Source organism: Aphis gossypii, chromosome 1 (genome assembly GCF_020184175.1).
Source record: "Aphis gossypii isolate Hap1 chromosome 1, ASM2018417v2, whole genome shotgun sequence".
NCBI classification, from domain to species: domain Eukaryota; kingdom Metazoa; phylum Arthropoda; class Insecta; order Hemiptera; family Aphididae; genus Aphis; species Aphis gossypii.
In genome coordinates this window covers 42101598-42114200 of record NC_065530.1, presented here as the reverse complement: position 1 = coordinate 42114200, position 12603 = coordinate 42101598, and the positions used below count along the sequence as shown (strand labels likewise).

The window sequence follows — 12603 nt, the reverse complement described above, 5'->3', positions numbered from 1 at the left end:
TTTCTACATTTTTTAATTACGTTTATATACATGCCAAGTTATTATTTAATATTTGCGTTTAAATAAAAATGCACTTTCAAAATCTTATAATTATGAAAAAAATCATGATTTAAACATTTACGTTTTTGATTTTTTCCTACTTCTCAGTAAGACATGTGGTATTTATGTTAATACAATTTATTCAGCTGTTTTACATATTCTACTTCCTATTATTGGTAATTTAAGTACTAAAAATTAAACTCGGTTTATTTATTTGTAAAAATAATAGTGTTTAATCTATCAACCTACTGTCATATAAATATATGATATAAATCAGTGGTTCTTAACCTTTTGTAGATCACGTACAGACCCCTAATTTTTAGATACCGCGGACCCCCTACCAATTTTTTTCGAATACAAATTACGATGTATTAAGGCTGTCGCGGACCACGGGTTAAGAACTGCTGATATAAACCATTGTTTTGATTATTTAAGTCTTAAATTTTAAAGGATGATATACAGCTTTTAGAATAGCTAGTAAAATATTTGAATTTCAAAGTTTATAATATGATAAACATTCTAGAACATTAACTGTTACCTTCAAAATTATTATACATTTTTAAAGTAGATATTTTTTTTAGTACTTAATCTGACTGCTCTAACCTTTAAGTGTTAGGTCGTTATATTCAATCAGCATTGTGCTGTGAAGTGCAGATTATACTACAACTGTCGTCTAACACCATGTGACGTTATAGGATGGAGATCCATCGTGTTCCAAAAACCTAACGTAATATACTTTTTACTACAGATTATGACCATAGGTTTCGGTACTCAATAAGTCTCGGTAGTTAAAATAAAAAAAGATTATTTTTGACTGACATAAAAAAATTATAATTATGCTAAAATGCAATCTTGATAAGTTTTAGGTATGCATGAGCATACCTTGAAATACTTCAATTGACACCCTACTCTGCTCCAAGTATAATAGGCAATGAATAATAACCTTATTTTTAAGTTATTATCGCGAATTACCCATTATCCTAATTCTTTAGTATACTGTATACACTATACATAAAGTTTAAAAATTATACTCTTTTAATTTTGATTTAGAGATTTTTTTTGAAAAAAATTCGGTCATAACAAAAAAAAATTCCTTTTTGAAATATGATACAATAATAATGTATGTAATATAATACTATTAAAAATGTTCATACTATCATACTTGCTTTATAATATAATTGAAGTATCATAAAAAAGTCAACACTTAATGTTCTTAACTTTAAGTTTTATAATTAGTCAATTCACTGTAATAATAATGCTAGCATAAGATAGATAACATCTTTTTTTTACATATATCATATTGGTACTTGGTAGATATTTGATTATGCCAGGAACTAGAATTTGAATTATATAAAAAGGTGTATAGAATACCTATAGGTAAATAAATCCAACACAATCTTATCATAATCATACATATATATTTTTTTTAACTTAAATAACAATAAAATTTTAATCAACTCTTTTTTTTTCAAATTAATAATATTTATAACAACTTTCCACTTTTTTACCATTTTAGTAGGTATAATTAAATTTTAGGTAAAAAAAAAAAAAAAATATATAGGATGATAACAATTTTATAACCAAATATAGTTATAAGTTTATTTACACAAATAATATTTAGAAATGAAGTATAGGTATTAAATCAATATTACATAGGTACATATTTATTTATAATATTTTTGTGTGAACTGTATACACCTTGAATAAATAAATTATTATTATAAATGAATAGTTTCCTTGAATTTACTGACAAGCATGTCTGTCCGTTCATGTTCTTTCTATTGTATATGTACTATTTAATTGTTATTTTATTTAGTTTCAACCAACTATTTTAATTTTTTATTCACAAAAGAGACAACCAAGATTATTAACATTCAAGTCGACAGCACTTAATGTAAGAAAAAAAAATAAAAAAATGATGAAAAATGTCTCCTAAAGGGCATTTTTAATTGTATTTATATACATATCGAATAATTTTATAAAACTAATGTGAAAATAAAACATACAGTTATAAATAAATAGGTATTAACTTTTTTACCTACCTAAATAACATTAAATTAACTGTATAGATGTTAATAATTTAAGTTTATTCGAACATATTAATTTTCTCAGAACAACTGGAATAAAATAATGTTTTAAATGTATTGTGAATTAAAACGAATTTTGAATATTAAATAGCAATATACATAAATACATAGGGTAAGATTTATACATATTTAATTGAATGTAAATAATATTTACAATGTTTTTACAACCAATTGTGTTCAAAATATTCAATATATTTATAGAATTATAAAAAAAACCTCATGAAAATTTTCAATACGATTATAGTTAAATAGGTATATACCTAATATATAATAATTATGTCGAATCGTTAATATGATTTGTATCATACTCTTATAGTTTATAATATTTTTTGTTTTTTTCAGCGTTTAATATATTATTATACCTAAATGAATATTATGAAATATGGTTATTATTAATGTATTACAATTATAATGACACAATAATACAGGTAGAATATTTATTTTAACATCGAATTATTATAGTGGTAGTGACGGATATTTATTTGATATTTATTAAGTAAACTTTGTTGAAGACAATAAGTATAGATGTCCTTGTTAGAAATTGTTAAATCGTATAAACTATAGAGGATACTGTTACACATTGCAACATATGCTAGATACTTAAGATGGATATTATTAAAAGAGCATTCTGAGTGTATCTAGGTACATCGAACTTAAGTATTTCACCATTAGCCATTAGGATATAATAACGATGGAGTAGATCAATAACAAACATATCAAAATCATGCCCATACTTTCTACCTTTTGATAACTGTTAGCTGCATATTTTTTTGATGTCTATGTAATGATAAAAATATGAGGTAGGAGTGTCATGGTCTTTTCAATTTTGGCCCAAAATGATACGAAAATCGTGAGACAATTATTATTTCGCGGGATGATTTTGTAAGAAATACCGTCAAATATTATTTAATCTTAAAGTTTAGCCGTTGTAAAAGAATAAAAATGTCAAGTACCTACTTGTTTTTTGAGATATAAAAAAGTTTTTAAAATTTTGTTTTCGACCCATACAACTGCAGAGTATGCATTATTTTAATGAAAATAAATATCGATGACAACATTCATGGTAGAAACACCCGAGTTCTATAGTCAAGACTCAAGAATGCTATTTCTTACATGATGATAATCATTAGATGCAAAACAAATTTTAACATCATGTGCTTGAGATTCTTCTAGGAGGTCTACATTCAGGGCCGAATTTAGGACTTCGGGGCCCTAGGATTCATACAAAATAGAGGCCTTTTATTGCAACTTAAGAGTTTTTTAGTTGAATTATGTGCTTGAAAACTTAGATTTTAAAATTATGTTTTACGATGTATATGGTTTTACACTTAAACATAAGTTTTTAAAAATGTATTATTGTACTAACGATAAGCTTGATGGAAGTAACATATCTGCAGGTTTATATAAATCATTGATACAAAAAAGGAAGAAAAAAAATAGATAGCAACAAACAAAATATTGTTTTTAGACACTGGAAAATATTTTTACTGGTAAATAAAAACTATGTTTTTAACGTAGTGACCTAATGATTAAAACAACGCACACTGAATAATACTACTAGTTTTAAAATAAAAAACTATTACGATTTACGACGCATCACCCGACAGTGTTCTCAATCTAATGATTCGTTTACTCACACACTTAAGACGCCACTTGTAAAACTTATAAAAAAATAAAATATATTTTTGGCAAATAATTAGAGAAATTAATAAAAAAAACACAACGAGACCTACTAGTTACTGATAAAGGTATTTTGTGTGGCCTCTTATTAATTGAATCTTTTGGGGTGCCGCGCCTTTTCCCTAAATTAGGCCTTGACTATATACCGTATTATCAGTTACATATATAATATATCGAGTGTATATAGTATATAGCTACGCAAAAACTGAAACTTTGACATATGCGGTGAACTGCACGTGATGAGTAAGTTGTAAGTTGTAAATTTTAGATAAATCGTCGTATTATTACGAATCGAGATAAAATATATCGTTAACGTCGCCTTTTAATGTGTACTATCTAGATAGATGTAGGTAGTACATCAGTAAGTTTTATTATAATGTCGTCGGAAATTTCACGCGTGAAATGTTTTTGGTAACGAGAGAGATTAATATTTTGATAAAACACGATAAGTACTAGATACGACGAATATTATCCTTTAATAATTTATTATTCACATTTTGTAGGTGTCGAAACGTACATCGTTCGATAATTTTATTGGGCCATTGAATATTTTAGTTGTTCAAAGATATTACATTTTGATATCTTTTTTTTTTCGAACACAACACCTACGAACACTCGTTTGGCGTGTAGGTAATCATATTACAGATTATAGAATGACTGCAGGGTTGATATCATGTCATACAAATATAAGTAAAAACAATTGTAATATTATAGTCACCGACGTGTAACGACGTAAAACAAAGTTAATAAATTTACCCCGCAATCCCCCATTTCTATAAGTATATAGTCGTCATCTGATCGCTACATTATTACTCACAAACAGTCATAATATATATATATATATGCAGTACTTATATAATATACCTATCGGCGGGACATTCTTAACATATTATTATTTTTTTTATGTACACAACGATACTAAAATATTTCGAAATTCCGCGTCTTTTAGCGAATTGGCAAAAACGGTCCAGTTGTGCAAGTTGTCAGCATCCCGAACGATTCGTCAAAAAGTCATCATCTATATTATTATGTATTAGGTAATGATGATTGTTGTTCGGCGATCGACGAGCACATTTTTTTATGTACACATATTATCATCATGTTGAGGCGGCGTTGATCGCTTTGCAGTCGTCTTGGACGACGACCCGTCTATTGTACGGTACCGGGGAATCAACTGGACAGCACCAGACAGCAGAGAGTCAGCAGCCACCAGCCGGCTACGCAGCACACCAGAGGACCCGAATTTCCGTCGTGTACAGCCGCCGGTTGTTCACCTGTGAACACGAGAGAAACCGTGAGTAAACGAGTGATTATATATAATATTCATCATTATTGTACATAAGTAATAATATTATTTATTTATGGGCGAGGTCCTTTTTTTATATAATATAATATGATGTGTATTGTGTATATAGGTACACTAAAATTATAAAGGTAATTAAATACACGCATAATCAAATATAATATAATACGACAATTATTAAATAGACGAAAAAACAAATAAAACGTTTTTAAACTAAAAGATTAGGTCTACACTGGCGTTCGCCGTCAACCTTCTCGTCGGTTCGTTAGCTAAATAGTTTGTGGGTGGCACGACCAACGTAAAAAAGAGCGGTAGATCTAGCGAAACCCTGAGGTACCTTAAAGCATATTAGCGAAACGAGATCAGTGGGTTCAACTTTGCCGTTTAACAGACTTTCCATAAATCTAATACCAGCAGTTCGTCTTCGCTCAGCCATCGAGGAAAGCCCAAACAGATTAGTTACTGGTGAGTAGTCATGAGACGGACAGTGAATTTTTAAAACAACTAAAGTACAACGGAACAATTTTATCTGGATTCGTTCGACTTGTCTTACGTCACTAAAGTGGTATGAGGATCCCAAATAATACATCTACACTCAAGAATTTACGTATACATCACTGATCCGCGGGTAACCGTCTATTTATAATGGGTAATATTGCCGTAATATTCCACTGAGAAAGCGGCAGCATCTATGTTATACATAGATAATACGTTAATATTGGAGTTAAAACACTAACATTTGAAGAGAAGAATATATTTTTTGAAATAAAGTCGCATAATATTCTTTTTGTGAAATAATGTTAAGGAAGAACTTATAGTAACGTACTACTTATAATAAAACGTCAAACGCTGTAATTTCTTTGTTAAAAATATTTTATACGAGTTGTAAAAATGTACCTACATTATTTTGAAAATATTTTTTTCTTTAAATTTAGAAATTGGTATGAAACTCTAATATTCTATAATATTATAAATAGACGTTACAATTACGATTTTACGTGGTTTTTATTCCGCTAAATTATTTATTAGATGATTTGATAGACGAACATGGTAAATCGTATAAACACACTGTTCTTTCAAAATAAAATTTAAATAATATTTAAACGCTGCAGCGGCAGATAGATACATATGAAAATATATACGAATACATATTGTTATCAACCACATTCTAGTTGACACAATAAAACAATGTTTATTCTATAAATCACATACGTTATCGGTAGGTACGTGCATGTTTTTTTGAACGGTATAGGTACTTATATTGTCAAAGCTATCTATTTAAAAAAGTTTTGGACTCAAGTCCACACAAAAGTAACTGATGTTATAATAATAAACGACAGTTGCAAATCGGTGTCAACAATAGTAACAAGTTTATGCCAAATAAGTGTCATCATTATTTTTGCTTAATATTAAAATAAGTACATTGTACATATATTGTACTTGAATTTGCCGGTAGATATCTGAATAATCTAAACAAGTAGATGAGTTTATATTTATTATATTAGTATTTAGGTTTATATTTGTATTTATACTTGTATACTTTTTCAGAAAATATAATATTATTAACTGAATTTATCCCAATTAGGGAAATATTAAACGTGTCAGTGTATTATATACATATTACTACATGTGCGTGGTTTTTAATTCGAAATCAATGTATTGCTAAAAATTAATTCTACCTTTATCAGACGGATAAAAAAAATTTAATTTTGTTTTCCAATTAATTTTAGAGAAAAAAGGTTTTACACGCTTGTACGATTAATTTTAAAAACCTGTAAAAAAAAAACCATCAGCTTATATTATATTAATTTTGCATGGTTCAAACGATTAAACTTTTTTCGGATATTTAATGTAAAAAATAATAATGAATTACGATGAATTTTTTTTTCATGGAAATACATATATATGTCAAAGTTTTAAATAAAATTTTTACGTTATAAAATATATCTAATTATTATTGAATATTAATTTACTATTATATAATTTAAATTTGATTTATAGAGGGTATAAATACTTGGTTAGAATTTTAAAAAAGTAATTTTAATTCTTTATTGGTTATTCATTAATTTACTATAAGTCTATATTGCTGTTTAATAATTACTGATTTGATTCAAATAATATATGTGTCTGCTATAACTCAACGGTAAAGTTTTTGGTTTTAGGTTTTACTATAATGTGATATCAAAAAAAAAAAAAACCGAATTTTTGAAGGAATAAAAGTATTATTTATTGGAAATTGAACTTAAGTCGTATGGTTTTATTCGATTATTAGTTATAAATTTAAATATGGATAATACTACGAACAGCATTAAGCTCATAAATATAATAACATTTAGATATGTCATGTGCATGATATACCAATTGCTCACATAATACATACAACGCTAAAAATAAATAAATAAATACGTTAAGCCAACAGTAGATAATAAAATCATCGATTTTGTTATTGCCTAATACTGGATGACATGGAATTGAAATTGTCTGGGTGGCTACATATTTTTTTTATCTATAAAGGGATCATATTATATGATAAGCATATTTATGTTAAGGGACATGGTTGAAATTTAACAAATCTGATCATCAAGACTCGATTAAATATTTAATCTTCAAAATAGTTTAAAATTAATTATCTGAACTCTACAAACGACATAGAAATATATAATTATGTTGAAAAATGCTAGGAATGTATATATTAAAATAATTTTATGAAATAAAACAGATTTAGAATTAATAGATAGATACGTGCTGTGTTTTAACTTTTAATCATGCTTCATACATCTAAGGAGTTTATTTGATTACAAAATGAATCACTGAGTCGGAAGTAAATAATTCTCTCGTGTTCATTAAAACATTAAAAAAAAAAAATAATTTTAAAAATATTAGTTTTCAAAATGAATAATTAATTAAAATCATTTACACATTTAATTGTGTAATTAAATAAAACTCAACTCGCAGGAATATTTTTTTATTTAGTGATTTTATTGTGGTTTTTTTTTATAATTTTCAACTGTTCCTAATTTTTTATGTAGGCATTTTTTTAAAATCATGTACAATCTATACGAATATAAATAACATAATAATTACAATTTTATTTCATAGTTTCTTTTAAAGTAAACCTTATTAGGTACATTATTTTTATGACCTCGATGTATTGACTATTAAGACTGAACATTTGAAAATCGATCACATGAATACATAATACCATTTGGGTATTGGATAATAAATGCACGTAACGGTATGTAGGTGATAGATATATTAACTTTCAACTTCCGTGTTTATTTTCAGATATTTCAAGAAAATATAGTGTGAAGAATGAAAGGTGCTGGTTGGCGGTCGATGCGAGATGATAATGTAGGTGTGGGTACATCCTATATTAAGTGCCAGAAGTTTTTCCAAGAACCGTAGCTGTTAGTTCGCTCGCAGAAATCATAAAGTGATACCTAAATTTATTATAGTTAATAATGTAGCATACTAGTTGTTACTCGAGATGACTTTCTACAAACGAACGTACGGAACGTTTGAATTATATTAAGTTAAAAATATCTTACCTACCTATAACTATAGCCTATGGACGTGTGAACAAAATGTCTATGGTTATAACTTCGAATAATGAACTAATTTAAATGATCTACGTACGACATACACGACAGTTGTAGGTATTACATAGGTAATAGTTTTGCTGAATATGATTTATTTATTCCATGAAATTCACTCGGCTTACATATGCAAATATAATTAATTAATAATTAACAGTAATGAAAAACGATTTTTAAAATATTTTCTCTTGTTATTAATTTTGACAAACCTACAATTTTACATATAAAATAATGTAATACAATATAGTCAAAACCGATTATTAACAGCCAAAATGCATTTGAATATTTTATTAGGTGTTATGCTTTTCTTGACTATAAAAGTACGAAGGTACTAAGTAGTAAGGTACTCAGCTTGAAATAAACAAGTGCACAAGTGTGTTTAAAGTAGTATAATACATTGTTACCTAATCAAAAATTGAAAATGTCATAGTTTCAGCCATTTAAAGTGTAATTAAGTTTATAAAATATCTACAACATTTACCTAAATTAAAGTAATTGTTTTGAATTGTTAGGACTTTAGTTTAATGAATGTAGAAATATGTTTTTAATTGTTGTATGTTGCACTAAAATACTTTTAAGACGTAACTGCGTAAGCCAAAGTTTTCCGTGATCAGTAAAGTACGAAAACCATTTAATATTTTAAATAAAATACCACGTTATTTTGTGACAATAACTGTCAGACCAGTAGGTAGTTAACGTGACCGTGTAAGTAATTAACATACAAATAATACATTGGTATAGTATTTTTTTTTAAGATGAAAAAATATTTAAATAGGTATCAAGTATTGTGTAGTGCAGTTAAGTCTTATAGTAGGTCTTGTGCGTAGAATACTCAATAACTCTGAACTCTTAATGGTTTTTTATTGTCAATAATAGTGAAATTATTCGTATTTATTTTTATTTTCTGTATTCATTTTTTTTTAACTTAAAAAAAAACCATTTGAACGACATTTTTTAACTGAAATTACTTGAGACTATTCAAAGGTATTCGGATGACATTTTGCGTACCGAAAATAAAAGTACTGATATAAAATGAATTCTAAGGAAATATTGTGTTCTTTATACAATATTACATTGTTACGAAAAGTAAAATATAACATCTTATTAATTTTACGACAAAATGGAAAAATATGAACGTGTATAATATCGAGGGAAAATAATATGAAAGTTATATATTGTTAATTGGAAAAAATTACGAAAAAATTATTATTATAAATTATAATACCCTTTTATTGTTGTTTTTATTTCGAAACCATTTACATAGTATATAGTTCCGTCATAAGATTCGATTGGAAACGAAACGCATTTTATTAATCAGCAACGTGAAAAGAACGAACCGATATTATAAAGTTATTATTACATAGAAGTATCGAGAGAGAAATTTCAGTGAGGAACTAAAGGTTTTGTTTTTCACTTTGACCTGGTTTGAAAACAATAATTAGTACACCGATCCACCGGGAATCGCGATGTTCGCATATGTTATAATATTATAATATATACATTATAAAAATAAAATCAATCAGTAAAGAGGTTTTGTTTTAATTTGTTGTCAGTTTTATTGTTTTTCATACAGATAAAAATCCCGTCCAGTTATAATATTATCGTCGCCGTCCGAAGACATGGTAAATAAACTGCAGTGTAAACATTTTATTATTATACATTGACATTTCGCATATATTATTGGTTTAGCCGGGACCGACCGATGGGAACGCGGACAAATAATATTATACTGTAGCAGTGCGGCGACAGGCTTCGTTGTTAAAATATGACGCGCAAACCTCTGCAGCTATTGTATATCATATGCGTATTATATATATAGTATAATTGTGAGTCTAAGGGCGAAAAACAAATGCGGAAAATGTGAAAACAGTTGACGTCCACGTGAATATTATTATTTGAAAAAAAAAAATCAATGATCAGAGCACTGCGGTTCGTAAGATATGATATTATTGTACCGTTGCGATTTTGCCACGTTTGACGTTCGGCGGGCAGCTTTTTATAAATTTTATTTTATTTCCGACTGGTCTGCAAAAACGGTACGATAATAATAATAATAATACCATAGCTAAACAGTCCAACGACTTCCCACTTTTCGGAAGTGTAATAAATTTTATTGTATTTCGACGAAGTAGACAGCAATCCATATAAATATATAATAATATAGTTATCATAATAATATATTTAGTTATCGTCTTGTCGGGAGTCTAGACGTCTCCGCGGTGACAAACGATCTGCTCCCCCGATTTTACTGTTCACACGATAACTCCGATCATTCTTTTAACAATAAACACTTCTCATAAGTTCTAAAAGAATTAATACCTACTTTTAAAAATATTTTTCTTTCAATATAAAACAATATTTTGAAGAAAAAAAAACAATCTAAGTTTTACTATTTCTTTTATTAGAAATCTTTTTTAATTGAGTTTGATTTTGTGCGAAGTGATGTATCACAGCTATTCACGGGTTAAATTGGGTTGTATCACGTAAAATGTTTGACCACTTTTCTATCCATCTATAATCTATACTTACTTTAAATATTTGTAAATAATTAATTAGGTATTCGTTTGAAATTCGAATTTTACACAACAATATTCTTAGAAAAATGCTGTGCAAGACATGATACTAAAAAGTTGTCGTTAAAAAAATTAAAACTTAAAAAATCGTAAACAACGGTTTTAATGTTAAGTAGTAATTAAATAATCAACTATAACAATTAATTGTCTAATCGGTCGTAGCGGTCAGTAAATAATACGATTTATGTAGCGGAAAAGTGGTGCGATGGCGGTGTTGGTGATCCTCCTTCGATAAGGAAAACGAAATGTTTGATACGAAACCTGAGTTAAGAACCGCAGCTATTATAATTTATAATTATTGAAACGTAAAAATTAAACCGAAATGTTGTATAATATTATGTAAATTTAGCTTCTTGGCATTTGTAAACATTAATGATATTTATTTATTTATTATCTACCCATATACTTATGCATATTATTATCTGAGATTGTACGCGGTGCGTAGTAATTAATTAATTTTTTGTACTTCTCAATGACTAAATATACTTTTGGAAAACTAAACCGAACAAAACGATACGACTGGGTTTCAGTTGGTATAGTTGTTTCAAGATTATCTCATATTTTATTGCATGTATATCCACGTCGAAATGGCTTCATGCCAAAATTTCTTAGATCAAATACCAAGCATATCTCAGGGATATTATTCCTATAATATAGAGTGGACAATCGTATCAGGTTTATGCGGATGAACTGCAGTGGTTCATCCTGTACAGTGTACGTCGACTGCTACAATAGCAATGACATCCAATTGGTACACTGATATTATTATAGTAAAATATTTACGCATTAGTCGAAAGTGATAATGTTATACTTTTTCATTTGGCAATCGGCAACTTGTTAATAAAAATATTATATAATAATATAATCGTTATTCATTGCTGTTATTGTTGTGTCTGTTGAGTATCGACGGATAATCGTGGATTTCGTTCTAAATTGGTGTAATATTCGACGGTCGCAAATAGTTTTTACTCTTAAATCGCCATCGGAAAATGTCTCGCGTGCAAAAGCCTACTGGTGGCTTTGCGATGCATTTCGTAGATACTTGGAAAAATTCCAGAGATAATAATTTACTACGAGCCTTTTCGACTGAAAGGATGACGGGGCAAGAGGCGATAGATATATTATTTAGGTCATAATAACATTAGTAGGTAATTAAAAATCGAATGTGTGCGCAAATCGATAAATTAATCATCTGTTACTATTTATTATACCATCTGTGTGTTTTGATCTGTTAAAAGTTGTCAATAATTTAAACCTAACCTAACTAAACATAATTTAATATCGTATCGTTTTATTTTAATATTTAATATTTAATATTTAATTAT

The 12603-nt window shown here is 27.7% G+C and overlaps 1 protein-coding gene across 2 annotated transcripts in view; it reads right to left on the bottom strand.

Moving 5' to 3' along the window:
• Positions 1–1437: 1437 nt before the first annotated feature.
• The window catches only part of LOC114122736 (cell adhesion molecule 3-like), a 393513-nt gene continuing 382347 nt past the window's right edge, over positions 1438–12603 (bottom strand). For both annotated transcript variants that reach the window (XM_050210832.1, XM_050210833.1), the window contains one exon: positions 1438–5080. In XM_050210832.1, coding sequence (XP_050066789.1) covers positions 4977–5080 — 104 coding nt within the window. In that variant the 3' untranslated portion in view covers positions 1438–4976. The remainder of the gene's footprint in view (positions 5081–12603) is intronic.